Source organism: Cupressus sempervirens, chromosome 3 (genome assembly GCF_028749045.1).
Source record: "Cupressus sempervirens isolate cs-2001-9-10 chromosome 3, ASM2874904v1, whole genome shotgun sequence".
In the NCBI taxonomy this organism is placed as follows: domain Eukaryota; kingdom Viridiplantae; phylum Streptophyta; class Pinopsida; order Cupressales; family Cupressaceae; genus Cupressus; species Cupressus sempervirens.
This window is the reverse complement of record NC_143120.1, coordinates 413,988,318-414,006,588: the sequence shown is the minus strand read 5'-3', so window position 1 is coordinate 414,006,588 and position 18,271 is coordinate 413,988,318. Positions and strand designations below refer to the sequence as shown.

General features: G+C 30.9%; 1 protein-coding gene and 1 pseudogene across 1 annotated transcript; both read left to right on the top strand.

Moving 5' to 3' along the window:
• Positions 1 to 2: 2 nt before the first annotated feature.
• LOC149566780 (uncharacterized) lies at positions 3 to 16,811 on the top strand. The gene is made up of 2 exons (XM_089816531.1): positions 3 to 32; positions 16,320 to 16,811. The coding sequence occupies exons 1-2, from the start codon at positions 3 to 5 to the stop codon at positions 16,809 to 16,811; spliced, it is 522 nt and encodes a 173-aa protein (XP_089672657.1).
• Positions 16,808 to 17,405, top strand: LOC149566779 (BURP domain-containing protein 3 pseudogene; annotated as a pseudogene).
• Positions 17,406 to 18,271: the final 866 nt, after the last annotated feature.

Sequence of the window (18,271 nt, the reverse complement as noted above, 5' to 3'; positions counted from 1 at the left end):
TAATGTCCTTGAACCTCTCCAAGCACTTTCTGGTACGTACAGTGGTATAGGGTTTCCATATCCACGGAGCCATTTTCATTTTCAGCAATAGGGCTCAGAGAGTGTTCTTGAGACACCGGAGGGTCACCAGGGTGACTCAAATCATCACTAGGGAGGGAGGGTAAATAGTACAGCCCAGGGAGAGGAGAGTCAAAAATTGGGTTGAATTCTATAGGGTCCATTCAGTCTCCATGGCCAAGGAAGATCCCCTTCCAAAATCCTCAGAGACCTCCACAGTTCTTTTGGAGTGTCAGGGGTAGGGGGTCACCTTTTTCATTTTTATCTTTTCGAGGGGAAGAATACTACTAATAGTCGACCTAGAGGTCAAGGACAACCTTAAGAAACCTCTCCCGAGAAACATATGTAAAATGATGGCAAATTCGACATTTAATCTCAGGGAAAATTTTCTAATTGAGGGAGAGTTTTTTGATTGGGACAAGGGATAAAATTCTTTTCTATAGACAAAATTTTCCATTCCATATCAAAATTTAATAATAATTGTAACGAATAAAAAAAAAATTGGCATGCAAATAAATGTAGGCGATTTTTTTGTTGGTCACAAACATTTTTGTAATGTAAGGGGCAAATTGATTGTTTTATATAGCACAAAATATTAATATAGCTTCCTAATTTTTCAGTTGCTACAGAGAGATTATTTATTTATTTAGTGAATTTACAGATTCACCAATGAGGCATGGACCATATAAGGAATTGATGTAGACCATCCATGTAAGATATATCAATGGAATTAACTCTACTTCAGGCCTAATTTACAACGTTATAACATGAATTATAATTCTTCTCGAAATCAAGATAGGTATCCCAAAGTCCAAAATATAAAATCGTTGGCTAAATAGGGTAGTTGGAGACATGCGTCAGTAAAATTGTAGGCCATCCTTGTGTTTGAAAGGCTACCGTTATCATTGCACCAAAGGATTGACCTGTCAATGGCCGATACAACCAATAGTCTTATAGAACCAAAGCAGGCGGTTAAGCCATGTCATGAACCCTGCAAGGGATGTTGGCCCACTGCCAGCGATCCCCCTCCAAGCGTCACTCATCATGGCTTGTAGGATTTGAACCTATGAGCAAGCTCTGATACCAATTAGTAGAAAGGCCAAGGTTTCCATTGTATCAAAAGATTGACCTATCGATGCTCGATACAACCAATAGTATTATAGAACCATAGGAGGCACTCAAGCCATGTCGCAAACCTTGCATTGGATGCGAGCCTATATCCAATAGCTTGGCCCTAGGAAAAATATTATTTAATTCTGAGGATGAAATGACATTGTCCAATAAGAGGAAATTAGGTAAAGGCTGGTGAATGTTTAAAAATTACTATGTCAAAAATTTAGATTAAACTAGTGATTGGACTGAGATTGGGACCAATTATATGTAAACTAATGGGCAATTAGGCTAGGATTTGGACCCAATTTTTTTAATATCTTGGGGACCTATTTGACCCCATATGTAGGTTTTATTCACCAAATCACTGTTAGAGATGCAATCTTAGGAGTACCGCAAGTATGAGCTTTCTTTATTGAGGAAGAGATGGCTAGGAAAACGTGTTTATTAACCTCAACCACAAGGTGAGTGGATGTATGAGGAATCAAATCCCTATGATACTCATATAATCTAAGATATACAGGAGCCCTTGTTGTTAGCAAGAGAACCCCCACTCTTTTATTTTTCCATATAACTAGAAAGAAAGGAAAAAGTCCTGAAATGAAAACATAATGACATATTCTCCTAAAAAATGATTAAGCATGGGAAATAGGTGAGAATGGAACTATTTGTAAATTTCCTAACAGATGATAAATTGGATGAGCACATCCACCATGTTATTCTAAACCCCTTTAATTGCTTACCTATTAAACCTAGAGTGGAGCTAAGCAATCTTGTCAACTATAAAAAATTCTTAAGAACCTCCTTGAAAGACATATTTGTAGTATTCAAAATTTTCACACCTATAATACTTCACCAAGAAATGGTCAAAATCAACTCTAGCATCACCACAAAAGAAACAAACCCACAATCACCTTTCCTTCATCCCCTGATTCCAAGATATTCTAAGAGAGCTTGGGATTGTAACCCAAAATTCTCGTGATATATTTGATTGCAACATTTTTCTCTATCATTAGTGTTCTTACAAAATACATTATAGATCTATTTCTTCTTTCTAATATGTCATTCTACTAAGGTGTTCTAGTTGCAGATACATGTCTCTTCATTCCTTTTTCATTATAGAATTCATTGAATTCATTTAAGATAAATTCTCCTCCTTTATCTGATCGTAGACATTTTCATTTCTTTCATATTTCTTTCTCAACTCTAGCCAGATACCACTTGAATTTTTGAAAGACTTTAGATTTATCATTCAAGTACATCACTATCTTCATACTAGAATAGATCTCAAAAAGTAAAATGAAATATGTATCTCTATAGTAGCTTCTATGCCAATTGGTCCACAAAGATATGTATGAACCAGCTCTAGAACTTCTTCAAAATGATAATTCTTATAGTTATGTTCTTATTTCCTTTTTTCTATCAACCAAACCAATCACTATCAGACCTTGTAGATCAATTCATAAACCTTGGATCCAAATATCAAACCTCAGATCACTCAGCAAAAACCTTGGCAATGAAGTTTCCTTCACTTTTGCACTGCTTTGCTCAACTTTGCATTTTGATCTTAATGCTTACAAATATCATCCTCATACATACATATTCATACCATGGTAAAGGAAAATTTCCTTCCTTTATGACAAGTCCATAAAACAATTCCTTGATTCAGCTATTAAACCTTCTTAATTAATCATTATAGGACCACATTAAGAACACATCACACTTAGTGATAACATTAATGTTCCACCTTGTATCTTGAATAGCCTTTTGTACATGCAATATTATGATGAGTGATCTTAGCTACATCATCACCAACATGTCTTATTCAAATCCTCAACCTTGATTCTTAGAATATAAAGTTTGTTAAGAGATAAAACAAGTTTACCAAAACATGCCTCTATAAACTCTATCTCAGAACATACATCACCAAAACTTACATAACTTCTTCCAAACTTATCATTTCTTCTTCTAACATTAATTGCATGTACTATATACTCAAAAATATCTCCCATGACATCAGATAGTTAGAATACTCAACTAGTCATCCGTACCAACTTGATCATTCCATTGTTCATCTATCAGATACCATAGAAAATTGCTTTGTTGACATCAATGACAAACTCAGTCATGAATGTAACATATCATCATAGTAACATATCTATAATACTCCTACATAGGAATATCATCAACATTCATGCTTCCAACAATCATACAACAATAACAAGGTTCATCATTTCAAAATTTGACACTCCCACCATTATAGTATTTCAAGTGCTCATTTTTTGTTTTTTCACAAGTCATGTGGTGAGAACAAGACCTATCTACAATCTATGTATCACTATTTCTAATATGAGAAATGAGGGTCATCTTATCATTTTGATCAACTGATTCATCTATAACAACTATGTAGAAAGGCCAGGGTTAAGCCACAAGTACGAGCTTTCTTTATTGAGGAAGAGATGGCCAGGAAAACTTGTTTATTAACCTTAACCACAAGGTGAGTGGATGTATGAGGAATCAAATCCCTATGATACTCATATAGTCTAAGATATACAAGAGCCCTTCTTGTTAGCAAGAGAACCCCCACTCTTCTATTTTTCCATATAATTAGAAAGAAAGGAAAACATCTTGAAATGAAAACATAATGACATATTCTCCTAAAAAATGATTAAGCATGGGAAATAGGTGAGAATGGAACTATTTGTAAATTTCCTAATAGATGATAAATTGGATGAGCATATCCACCATGTTATGCTAAACCCCTTTAATTGCTTCCCAATTAAACCTAGAGTGAAGCTAAGAAATCTTGTTGACTATAAAAAATGCTTAAGAACCTCCTTGAAAGACATCTTTGTAGTATTTAAAATCTTCACACCTACAATACTTCACCAAGAAATGGTCAAAATCAACTTTGGTATCACTACAAAAGAAACAAACCCACAATCGCCTTTCCTTCATTCCATGATTCCAAAATATTTTAAGAGAGTTTGGGATTGTAACCCAAAATTCTCGTGATATATTTGATTGCAACATATTTCTCTATCATCAGTGTTCTTACAAAATACATTATAGATCTATTTTTTTTCTGTCTACTATGTCATTCTACTAAGGTGTTCCAGGTGCAGATACATGTCTCTTGATTCCTTTTTCATTACAGAATTCATTGAATTCATTTAAGATAAATTCTCCTCCTCTATCCAATTATATACATTTTAGTTTCTTTCATGTTTCTTTCTCAACTCTAACCAGATACCACTTGAATTTTTGAAAGACTTTAGATTTATCTTTCAAGTATATCACTGTCATCATCCTAGAATAGTCATCAAAAAGTAAAATGAAATATGTATCTCTATAATAGCTTCTATGCAAATTGGTCCACAGATATGTATGAACCAGCTCCCGAACTTCTTCAAAATGATAATTCTTACTTTTAAAGATTGTCTTTCCCATCTTTCCAATTTGACAATTTTTGCACATGCCAATATCAAGTTTCCTTAGACTTGGAATACCTCTCACTCTTTTATTCTTGCTTATATTGACCATGTTATCAAAATTTACATGACACAACCTTTTATGCCATAACCAAATTTCCTCTACTTGTGCAATGAAACATTAATTTTCATTTAGATCTACATAGAATAGATTACCTCTTTCTTGATTGTCAGGCCCAACAAGATTTACTTTAAGAACCGTCCATCATGTTGGCCTTTCCATCCACAAATTCTACCATGAATCTAATGTTGTTCAACTGAGCCACACTATGCCATCCTTGTGTTAGAAAGGCTAGGGTTATCATTGCACCAAAGGATTGACCTATCAATGGCCGAAACAACAAATAGTCTTATAGAACCAAAGTAGGTGGTTAAGCCATGTCGCGAACCCTGCAAGGGATGTTGGCCCACTACTAGCAATCCCTTTCAAAGTGTCACTCATTGTGGCTTGTAGGATTCGATCCTATGACCAAGCTCTAATACCAATTATTAAAAAGGCTTGGGTTGCCATTATATCAAAAGATTGACCTATTCGTGCCCAATACAACCAATAGTATTATAGAACCATAGGAGGTAGTTAAGCCCTTGTTGTTAGCAAGAGAACCCCCACTCTTTTATTTTTCCATATAACTAGAAAGAAATGAAAGCATAATGACAGTCTCCTTAAAAATGATTAAGCATGGTAAATAGGTGAGAATGGAACTATTTGTAAATTTCCTAGCAGATGATAAATTTGATGAGCACATTCACCATGTTATGCTAAACCCCTTTAATTGCTTCCCAATTAAACCCAGAGTGGAGCTAAGCAATCTTGTCGACTATAAAAAATTCTTAAGAACCTCGTTGAAAGAAATCTTTGTAGTATTCAAAATCTTCACACCCACAATACTTCGCCTAGAAATGGTCAAAATCAACTCTGGCATCACTACAAAAGAAACAAACCCATAGTCACCTTTCCTCCATTCCATGATTCCAAAATATTCTAAGAGAGCTCAGGATTATAACCCTAAATTCCTGTGATATATTAAGTCATTCCTCCATGCTGAAGAGTTTCCCATAATGTTGTATCATTTTGATATTCCTCCCTTCATCATGCTTGACTTGAAATGAATCTCCCCTTGCCCCCCATGATCTTCTTCTCACCTTGCAACTTCTTGCAACACTTATAGACTTTGGCTTCTTTCCAAAAACACACAACCAAAAATAATACACACTAATTTTTTAGCTTCTCATGTAAGCTAAATAACTCAAACCAACATACAACTCAATTTTACAGAACGTTGTGAGAAGCAGAACCCATGGGTAGGGTTAAATTTAACCACCCACTCCACACATTAGTGAGATGAGAACAAAATTAACCTATATTGCAATGCAATATGCAACCTAGAATTTGGCAGTTGTTCCTATGTGTCATATGATTTTTTTAATAATGGGTGGCTTAATTTAATATCTTTCATTTTATGTTTTGAAAAAAAGTTGATTGTCAATTTTTAATTTTAAAAAAAATTCTAAATTTAAATATTTTGTAAATTAGAAAATAAAAAAATAATTTAGTAATATATAAAATGTCTCTTTGAATAAGTGATAGTTTTAAATTAGTAATGTATACAACAATCATAAATAAAATAAGCATATTTCTAAATTCAAGTATGTTATTTTCAAAAGAACTTTAAATTAAAATAAAATATCATAATAAAATTAGAAACATTTATAATAATAAAATATAGAATTTTTTTTTTTTAAAGAAACATATATAATATAAACTAACATATTTATTAGGCAAGAGCCTCCAATAATAGTAAATTGTGAGCCTCTTATTTGGGAGGTCTTGGTTTTGACTCTAATCAAGCTTAATCAATAATAATAAGATAATTTTCTTATCAATAATGGGTCAAAGCCTAGATTTGCTATTATTATTTATTGTAATTAATTATTTTTATGTGTTAAGGTTAATTATACTCAAACCCAAGACCTCCTACATGAGAGGCTCACAAGTTATCGTTGTGTTGTAGGCTCTTTCCTAAATAATAATAATAATAATTAATCACAACACATAATACAATAATTAATCTTTACTTTGGCCTCTTACTGATCAAAAAAGAAAATAAGATATTTACGATATATACATATAATAATCTTTATGTAAAATCCTAAGTTTTTTATAATAAATATTGATGGTTCAACAATAAATTTAATTATCATATTCACAGCTCTTCTAAAAATCTAGTGTATCAATTCATATGGTCTAATAAACCCTAAGCCTACCATATATCATTCAAAATTGTAAATATGATCAATACCACCATAGACTTTTAGGTCTACCACTATAACCTTAATTGAATGCCTCATTGTCATGTATTTCTTTAAATACATGAGCTCAACCTTCCATTTGTTGTCTTACACAACTTGAACCCCTCATTCAAGAAATTAAATAAGAGAATAAAAAGCTATATCACCTCATATATCTTTAACATTCTCACTCTTTATCTCCCTCCTCTCCTCTTCTTATTTCTTTTCATCCCACTCCCCCCCTCTTTGTCTCTCCCTTCATAAATATCCTACACTTTGATATTTGATTCTTCTCCATCTATCTATACATTGTCTCTCCTTATGTTTCCCTATCTATTTTTATTTTTATCAATCCCTTCACCTCTCCATCCTTCATTTTTCATCGTATTATTCATCTTAGTATCTCTCCACCAATCCCTCACTCTCTTTGTATCCTTCATTATATTATCTATCTCTTTAACTATTATTTCTTCTATGAAATGGACAACCTTGCTATTTGAAATGAATAATTTAAAAGTGTCTCTATCTCATCATATATATCTCTTTCTCTCCATCTTACTCTTGTTTTATATATCTCTTATTTTCTTATATCCATATGTCTCTCTTTAATGTGTACATACTTTCCCTATCTACCTCCTTATACTTTCCCTTATATCTTTATTTATGTGACCCCTCTCCTTGCAATCCATCTCTCATTATCTATATTTAATTTTCTCTACTTATTTTTGATATTCTCTATCTATGTACATATACTATCTATCACCTCATTTACATCTGTATCATTCTATCTCTTCATATCCCACTCTCCTCTCTACTCTTCCTATTTCTCTCCCTCCTACTACCTTCTTCTTTTCCTTTTCCTGCACATCTATCTCCCTAATTCACACTCCCTCTCTCACTAAATTCTCCTCCCTTTTCTTTAATCAATATAGATATATCTTCAACTCCCTATCTCTCTTCTCTCTTATTATTATTCATCTTATGAAATATCCCTATCCTCTCCCCACTTATCCCTCCCTGTATCTTGTTACCCCTCTAATTATCATTCGATAACCTAGTTTTCTAAAATACACACAATATATCATCTTAATATAAATTTTTTTTAAAAAACTAGCTACAAATTTATCGACTAATTTAAATGAGTCTAGTTCACAAATCGATTGAATATTTACTTTGTAAAAATATTTTCTCTTAAATTCTTTGTCTATAAGTTAACTATTGGTTTGTTTGAGTTTAAAATTTATTAGTTTTACCAAATGTTTGACTAAGAGTTGCATATGTATATAATTTTAATTATGATTAATCTCACCTTAAATATTAGTTCATCCCATTTACAAATATAAAAACATAATATAATTTTTAATTATAATAATTACATAAAAGTTTAATGATTGGAGCTATATAAAACAATTTTGGCAATAAAAACCTCCATATCTTGTCACTCTCAATGTAATTTTGTATTTGAGAGAAGAATCCAAATTGATAAAACTCCTCCATTTGATAAAATAATGTTAAGCAATGTTTACATGGAGCATATCTGAATAAATACATACGGTCTTCATCTTTGTCAACTTATTTTTCTAGGAACTATATTGGTTTCAATTCTTTAGAGTTAAAATAAAATATTGCATTTCCATCCCAAATGAATCCCTATTTAATTCTTTTTTGGGAAATTTCTATTCATCACATATAATGCATCAATGAATAAGTTATCTTTTTATATATATATATATATATATATATATATAATTACTATTGTGATCTTTTGTAGGATGGGAAAAGATGCACATATTTATTATAAGTTCTAACTAACAATGTCTTGTGATGTACAATTGGTAATGCATTTTTACTCTAAATGCAAGAACAAATTATTCTAGTTGACATATTTCAATATATTCCTATTAAAAAATTAACAGGATACCCTAGTATGTTCTACATGGCACAATGTAAAAAAATAAATGATAAGTGCCATGGATAAACTACTTGAGGAACAACTAGAAACAAAATGCACAATGTAGGGGAATAAAAATATTGCACCTATTCAATGAGAAGAACTAAAAACAAAACATTGTGTTATAATGATGAGTATGTCATTAGTGTTTACTCATTCAATTTCTTAGAAGTTGATAAATGAGTTGACTCACCTACAATGAACAAACTTCTATAGCTTGTCCATTGAATTTCTAAAGATATATAACTTATTTATTTATCCACATGTACTAATCCAAGGGAATTAATATCTACCATGAGAATCTCTATTAGAAATAAACCATATTAGCAAAAGCTTATGAATTAAGTATATTGATTATTTGCATATTTTGGTAGTATATTGCATTAGTCAAAATTGGTGGAAATTTTCACATTTAACTCATGTAGAAACTTGAATATAATGATTCTAAATCATAACATGAATACTATAGACATGAAGGAAAGTTTATTTAATGCAAAAACTGAAGATTATAGAGATCAATTTATTCATCCTCATTTGATTAAAACACCAATAAAGTGAACAAAATGAAAAATAATGGTTTTTTATGTATGAGTAATATAAAATAATCTTTTGATATGATTTTACCTATACAATAAAATTATGCATCAAATATATAAAGATTCTATTATTTGAATAATTTGAATTTTTTTTTTTTTTTTTACATTTAAGATTACTATTATTATTAAATTTTGATTTTAAACAAAAGCACAACTGACTAAAGTTTACGAGCATGAGGATTTTCAAAAAAAATTCATTCCTCAAACACATATAACTTTGAAATGAAAATAAACTCAGATTCACAATAGGGTTTCATTAAAGAAATAAAACAAATCGACAATTATCCAAGATTGAATATATCTAGAGATGAAGCAGATGGAAGATTGGAAAACTAAAACTATTGTAAAATTAAACATTAGATTATACTTGAATTTGATTCTAACCTGCAAACACAATCCCATGAAGAATGTGAGAAAATCCATTTTTCTCTAAAATCTTACTTTGTTCAAATTGTTTCTCCAAAATCCTCGGTTATTGAAAAATGAACTCTGAATCCCTGATAAAGTGTTCTCCCCTAAACTTGGGGCTCTGATTGTGCAATCCTGAGAGGGAACTCGTTGATCAATTTTTATTATTATTTTATTATCTTTTACATTTTCATGCACAAACTTTTAGATATTTAATTACAAAATATTTTTATTTAAATAATTGGTGTTATCTCTTTATTTAATTTATTATATTTTAATTTCATGCATATGTTTTATGCAATTTAATTAAAATAAACTTTATTAAATAATTGTTTACTCTCTCTTATTAATTACGCGATGTTTTAATAATATATTTATTAATTCAATTAATAATATTATTTAGAGTTTATTATAAATAGCTTAATAACATTAAAGCATCAATATTAAAATCAAGGAATCTAAATAATTTTAATCTCAATTATAAATAGCTTAATAAGTTTAAAGTATAAAAGTGGATTTTTATTTATATGGGAATAATAAAGAAGTTGGTATCCATCAAAGAAGATTTGAAAGAAGATAATTATTTACACATTCTATTATTTATAGAGGTGGAAAGCATTTAAAGTAGAAAATGCATGCCTCTTATCCAATGCATAATGCTTGATTGGAAAACTTAAATATTTCCTTTCATATGTCTTATTAGGCTAATACTATTGCAATCACTTCTATCTAAGCACAACTAACTAGTGAATAATTGCCAAGTATCTTCCCTTTAGATTTTGATGTTTCATTTTTCTAATATATATTCACTTGATGTTTCACTTTCCTAATGTATACAGATGGAAATTTTAATTTTTAAAATTAATAAAATCATTTTATTTCAATTTGATTACATCATATATTTGGGGTTAACTACTGATTGATCTAAGTATTTTCATTTTAAATTTTGATGTTCCATTTTTCTAATGTATATATGGAAAAAAAAAAAAATTTGAAATTAAAAAGAAATTTTTATTTCAATTCGATTGCATCATATATTTCAGGTCTTATAGGGATGAATTTTCAGGATGCATACCCCCCTATTTTGAGGCAATATTTTTGGAAACACAAATATATGAAAATGTGAAATTAGTTTTGAATTTAAATAAAATAAAATAAACTATCAATAGATAATTACTAACATTACATTTATATTATTAATTAGTTTTAATGATAAATAAATTATGATTGATGTAAGTTTTAGAAATAGAATGATAATAGAGAAGGGACTATTCATTAAAAATAAAATTATAATTTCTTTAATCTTACAATTTTTTAATATTTCATAAAAATATTAAAATATTGATTAAAATATTAAGAATGACTTGTTTTAATGTCTTTCATTTTACATTTTGAAAAACAATTGATTGCCAATTTTTTAGTTTAAAAATATTTTAATAAATTAATTTAAATTTAAATATTTTATAAATGAGAAAATAATAAATTGGTTGTGGGACTATCAAGGCTAGGCAATGAAAAATATTAGCATTTTAAAATTATTATATTGCTATCACAATTCAACTACGAAACTATAGTGAACAAAATGATAAGTAATCCATTGATTTAAAGTTGGGTAACTCAAACTCCAATACAATATTTTTGTTGCTGGAGATTAGCCTATCCCATAAAAGATTCCCTCACCAATTTGACTCACAAGCTGCATGCCAATTATTTCTATTGGCTCATATTCTCAGTGGTAACCATCATTGCGTCATTATGTAATCTCTCGCATTTTAACGAATTATTTGTTTTATGTAATCTCTCCCACTTCAAGTCATCTCAAAGACGTCATATTTTACATGTTGAAAGAAAAATCTTAACTATGTTTTACTTTATATCATATCATCAAATAATATGAGGTATTTGCTTTGAACAAATTTTATGTAATTTGTTTTTCAAAAGACTTCCTTATAATTAGTCTATAAATATTTTCAAATAAAGTATTTAATTATTTTTAATGATAAGTCAATTGACTTGTAATAGTTGTAGATGAAGATTCATGTTTAATTTGATAATAAGATCTTTTCTTTTCAAATATATTTGAATAATTTTTTTAAATGCAAACATTACAATTAAAGATATAGAACAAAAACTATCATATAGTGGTGTGTACTTGTCAATATAATAAATTATTTTAATAAATTAATAGTTTCAACATAAATATCATCAATTATAGAAGATACAATATTTATTTATTAGATCTTATCTAAAATAATCAAAATTAGATCAATACAATGAATGCATAAGAAAAGACTATTAAACTTACAATACTTCAACTGAAGTTCAATGTATCAAATTCTAACCAAAGAAAATTGAAATGTAAACATGTAGGAGGACTAAGTAAACCATGCCCATTACAAATATCCTTTTAAATAGTTTAATGGGATACAGTTTATGAAATGATAAAAAGATACAAATTGATAAGTTACAATTTATTGTTAACTAAAAAAAATCCTTTGACAAGAAAGAAAATAGTAATTCAAATTCTCTTTCATAAAGACAAATCCAAAGTATTGATTAAAAAAATATACTGTATCCAATTCTTGATTTCAAATTTATTTACATTTTCATATACAAAAAAAATTCAATAACCTTAATTAATTTGAAAAACATTCAAATTATGTGTATATTTGTTCTTCAAATCATTTACATATGTATTACATATATATAACATTTATAACAGAGAAATGAATATTATAGCAAGAGTAAAATCTACTTCTTTAATAAAGACCCTCATCCACAAAGGTGTGTAACTGCTATCATGTTGTGTCATTTTGATGCTCTCCCAAATAAATACCATGGTCTACCCCTTACAATTGAGAAAATTTCTACTCAATTTTGGAACATTGTCCTTGGAAGAATGGATTAAAAACTTGTAGGGTCGAAGGAGAAGGATTTAAGTAGTGTGGAAAAACCTCAATTTTTGCCGGCCTCCCTTCAAAGGAACCCTATTTACTTCCTTTCGTTATTTCAAATTTCTACTGGTATAGATGAGAACCTTGATAAAATTTGAAGGAATTTTCTTTGGTCTAGAAATGAGGAAGGTTAGGAATTACAAAGATCACTAACTTGAACCAAACTCTAATTAAACTAAAATTGATTGATGCTTAGTTGTGAATCATGCTAGTTAGGGAGATATTATGGAAGAAAAGTACCTTAAAAATGTACCCTTTGTCATTTATTAGAATGACAGTGTTTGATCCTAAGGCTCTAAAATTGATAATAATTTGATTACTAATAAAATAAATATCCGTTGAGAGTGTCATAGATAGATGGTAACGAGAAGGTATAGAGTAAGATTCTAATTGGCTTGGAGTATGGCCATTAATAATGAGTAAATTTTGCTAGCTTACAAAATATCTCAAGTTAAATTATGGTCAGAAAGATAGGGACATTTTTGTATTTGATAGGAAGAGGAGGAAGATTACAGAAGGAGGGTTACCCCATAACCCTAAACTAGTGGTTGTACAACTACATAGCATCTTAGTGCATAATAGGATAATGGAATTCCAAGAAGAGGGAATTTTTTTTTTTGGGACATAAATGCTTTGAAGAAAATCACTATTGGATCTTCCTACCTTTTCTTTAAGAATGATTTAATACCTTAGGATTTGAAGAATATTTGGATGACCTAACCCCTAATATCAAATTTCTCTAGTAGACTACTCTACATGGAATGATTGTTAGTATTGAAAACTTAAGGTGAAGTAGGTTTAACATCCCAAATAGACGCTACTTGTGTGGAAAAGGAAGAAGATCATATTCACTTAATTTTTTACCTTTTCCCATTTCATAGAGATATTTAGTCTATGGTCTTCCAAAAAATCTCTCATTCATGGGTCTTTTTGAATCACTTACAATAATTTATATAAAATTTGGATCACCCCTTCCACCACCCAATGATCAAATTACTTTGGAGCATGGCCCCACCCCCCATTAGTTAGGGAATCTAGAAGGAACAAAACAACTCTATCTTCAGCGAGGAGGAGTGTTTGACTGATGTAGTGGCTAATATCATAATTAAGCTATCCAAGGAAAACCTAGATGGATATAAGGGGCAAACTCCCCAAAGCCCCATCCATTGGTAACTAGAATTTGTTTTATCATGGAATCTCCCAGAGGATTTTAATGTGTACGAAAGCTCAAAATTCTTAATTCAGAGGAGCACTATATCAAATTCCTTGCTTTGTATTGGGGCTTGAGCTTAGCTGTCAATTTGGAATGGAAGCATCTATGTAAGGAGACTAAAAATATATTATGGAAATTGTTAGAGGTAATATGGATCCACGCTAGTATTGATCCAATATTCTTTATGACATATGGGTACTACTCATTGTAATGGAGAGATACACTTTACAACACATTTATAGAGTGTGTAATGCTCTGACAAAAAATTGTCTAGCCTTGTCTTGCAGGTCTAGGGAGTTAGATTCTAGAAGAAAATGGCTACTCTACTAAAAAATATTCAATCCTTTTTAGAAAGGGAATGAACTTTCATACATAGGGAATGATGGTTAACATTGTGGGTTTTGGAAATATTTCTTTTAAGGATGGTGTTAATTTTTAAATGGGATGCCCTTATAAATTTAAATTTAAATGTAAACACCATAATGAAAAGAAGGTGTCATTCCAAAGTGGCTTTTTTTTATTTATAAATGTATGTAGCTATAATGGTCCAATCCATAAGGATTATGTAAATAAAGTCTAGCAATTATGTTAGAGGATGATCCAATGTAAAAATTAATTTCCACCTTATCGAGATCTTGGCATGAATTAGTAATCACACCTCTCTAAGAGAATCTATAGTAATAAGTGATATTGAAAATGGCTTCCCAGATGTGTCTCTTTTCTGGCATCCAAATGTACAATTTATTACCATTCCAAGTAGCAATTATAGAAACTCATATTATCTCTTTATCTTTAAGGTTATATTTTCTGAGTTTCCTCCAAGTAGCTATCTATTAAATCAAGGTTTTTGGAGAAAAGGAGAGAGTTCTAAGCAAGAGACTTAGAGAGAAGGTGATATGGTGAGGATCAAGCCCCCTTCACTCGGTATCTCTTCAAACAATTCAGCTTGTTTGTTTGTTATCTTCGAACTGCAAGATGAGGGCTTTTATTAGTCTTAGTTTCATTCTTCTTATTGTATGTTTTTCTTTTCAAAAAAATCATAAATGAGCTTGTTCATTAGTTTATAGAAATTCTTAGTAATTTCTTGCATCTAGTTAATTCTATGTTGTTTTGTGGAAGTAATAATCTATGGTTTTTAGATGTTCATAACTAGAATCCATTCAGGATGAATTAACATAGAAGGTTAGAAACTAGTTTCATTCTTCTTTTAATGTTTATTTCATAAATGAATTGATCAGTTAATTTGTGACGGTCTTAATTAGTTTCATTCTTTTTCATTAGTTTATAGAAATATATAGTAATTCTTTGTATTTAAATAATTTTATGTCTGTTCGTAAGTTTGAAGATGTTTATAATTAGAATTAGTTGATAATCAATTAATCTATGAAGAATAAGAAGTTTAGTTCTTTTTAGTATATATTTATTTCATAAAATATCAATTCATTTATGATCAGCTAATTTATGAAAATTCTAATTAGTTTCATTGCTGTTTATTAGTTTATAGAGCTATTCAATAGTTTCTTGCATTTAAATAATTCTATATTTGTTTTAAAGTACTAATAATGCAAGTTTTCAAAATATTCATATTTAAAATTCATTCCTGATCAATTATTTTTCATTTACTTCTAGTATATGTATATTTCACAGAAATTAAATTCATTTATGATCAGCTAAATATTAAATAATTCTTACATTTAAATAATTTTATATTAAATTTTAAATAGTAATAATATAAGATTTTTAGATGATCATAATTAGAACTGAATCTGTAAAGATTAACTAATTTTGGTCATGTTTATCTCATAAAAAGATCATATAAATAATTATTAAATTGTAAATTTATTGAAATATATAATAATTTAATAATATCAGATTATTTAAATATATAATATTTTAATAATATTAAATTTCTCCAATTTATTTGTCATGTAATTTATTTTTCTGGATTCCCATTTGATTGGGTGTATTTCTTTAGCATCAATGTCATACTATGTGATCCATCCATTATTAAGATGAGAGAACGCAAGTAAAATATATAGTGATTTGAATTATTGATACTTAAAAAACACACAATAAAATGGAGAAACAAAAATTACATATACATAATAATATGTTATATTTGAATAATTTAAAAACAAAAAATTAAAAGGATAAGTTCTTAAGAGCTTGTTAAGATATTTATTCTGTAATTTTGTATATCTTTGAAGCTATTTGTTGAACACACTGTTGTTTGTAATTGAGAGTCAGTAGTGGCTAGCGGAAGGGCACATTTGGGAGGCGAGAGGGAAAAAAATAATAGCATACTGGCGGGAGAAGCTTCCTACAACGGCCATTCCAGAGAGTCTATGGGAGCTCATCTTAGCTCATGATGGTGATGATGATGGCCGTGGTGTACCTTCGATACGTCTGGTACAAGAATTGGATGAGTCTTCTTTGAGCGATCGCGGTGCAGGTCAGGAGGGCCTGTTCCGTTACCATAGCTACGCCGCAGAGGGCGAGGATGAGGGCTCCCTCATTTATGATCACTACGCTACAGATGAGCAGAAGGGAAAGCCCTCGTCTGCCAGCTTGTTCCTGCTAGAGCAGAATTTGGCGAGGGGAACCAAAGTGTCGGTGAACTTTTCCAGGAAGCGCGAGACTCATTTCCTCCCACGCTCCACAACAGAGGAGATCCCATTCTCATCCGACAAGCTCTCTCTGGTGTTAAAGCAACTCAACGTGGTCCCTCCTTCCATGCCATGAACCGAACACTACGAACATGCGAAAGGCTTGCTATGGAGGGCGAAACCAAGCATTGCACAACGTCGCTCGAGTCCATGATCGAATTAACCACGTCCAATCTCGGGAGCAACTGCCTAACTGTTCTGATGACGAGTGTTATGAAGACGTCAAAATCTGTGAAGCAGGAATACGCTGTGTTGGGGGTGAAATTTGAGAGCGAAGCGGACAAGCCAACGGTTGTGTGCCACCTTTTGAAGTACGAGTACGCGGTGTACTACTGCTACGTCTTGGAAGGCACCAAGGTTGCGAGGGTTTGGACGGAAGGCGAAGATGAGAGCACGGTGGAGGCTGTGAGCCTCTGTCACATCGACATTAGCGCTTGGAGTCCCGAACACGTGGCACTGCAGAAGTTTAATCTGAAGCCTGGCGGTGCTTCCGTCTGCCATTTCATCCCCCAAAACCACCTCGCGTGGTTCGCAACAAACTGAGACCCACGCCATGCTGCTTCCTTTCCGTCTCTCCCCACATAACTAACTAAATAATGTCCTGCCTGATAGTGGGGAGCAGCAGGACATGCGTGCTTATGTAGTTTGTTGCTGTGAGGAGGAGCTGTAGCTTTCTTTCACTCATCTTCCATTGTAAACATAGTAAGTACTTATTACTCTTGCTTATCAAGGTATAACTATTAATACATGGCTTGTATTCTATGTTTTGGCTTACTTTTATTTTAGTGTTTCTTCTTAGTGTAGTCTGAGAGAGTAATGATCTTCAACTTCTCGAAGCAGTTTCTAGTATGTACAGTGGTATCCTTGCATAAACAAGTCACATAGGTAATGTGCTTCGGGATTAAAAAAAAACTTACTAGTAGACAGAACTCAACAGCAGTTCGGTTCACCTAATCAATTATAGTATTGGTATCTCGATGGAAACAGAGTTAGCAGATAAAAAGGAATATGCTTCCTGCTCTGTTAAACTGCGCAGAATCGAAATGGCTTGAACATGAAGAAAATAGACTCGCGGACTTCATCACTTCCCCAGAAAAATTCTATCAAGTCCAATCAAAATCAGAAATCTGAATCAATCCAAAACAATCCCAAAAGTCCAACATCATTAAATAAGAAGAATCTCCCCAAGAATCCAAAATAAACCAAAGGGTGCAATTTAAAAGTTAAAATGCCCCGGGAATCCCAAAAATGCCTGACATGATAGAAGATGAAGCTATAAACCAATCAAGCGTAGATATATATTTTTAATCATTTCACTATAATGAAGAAACAAATTTTTGTAATGATCATTTTTGGAAAAAAAAATGTATGGTTATACATTTTCACAAATGCAATCTCTATGCATAACGATCGTTGAAAGTGTGTACTTCCAAAATATTTATTCTATAGGGCTATTCACACACTTTCAACCATCATTATTCTATAAGGCTATTCTAGGTTCATGATGGCTGTCCTAGAATTATTCAATATGTCTAT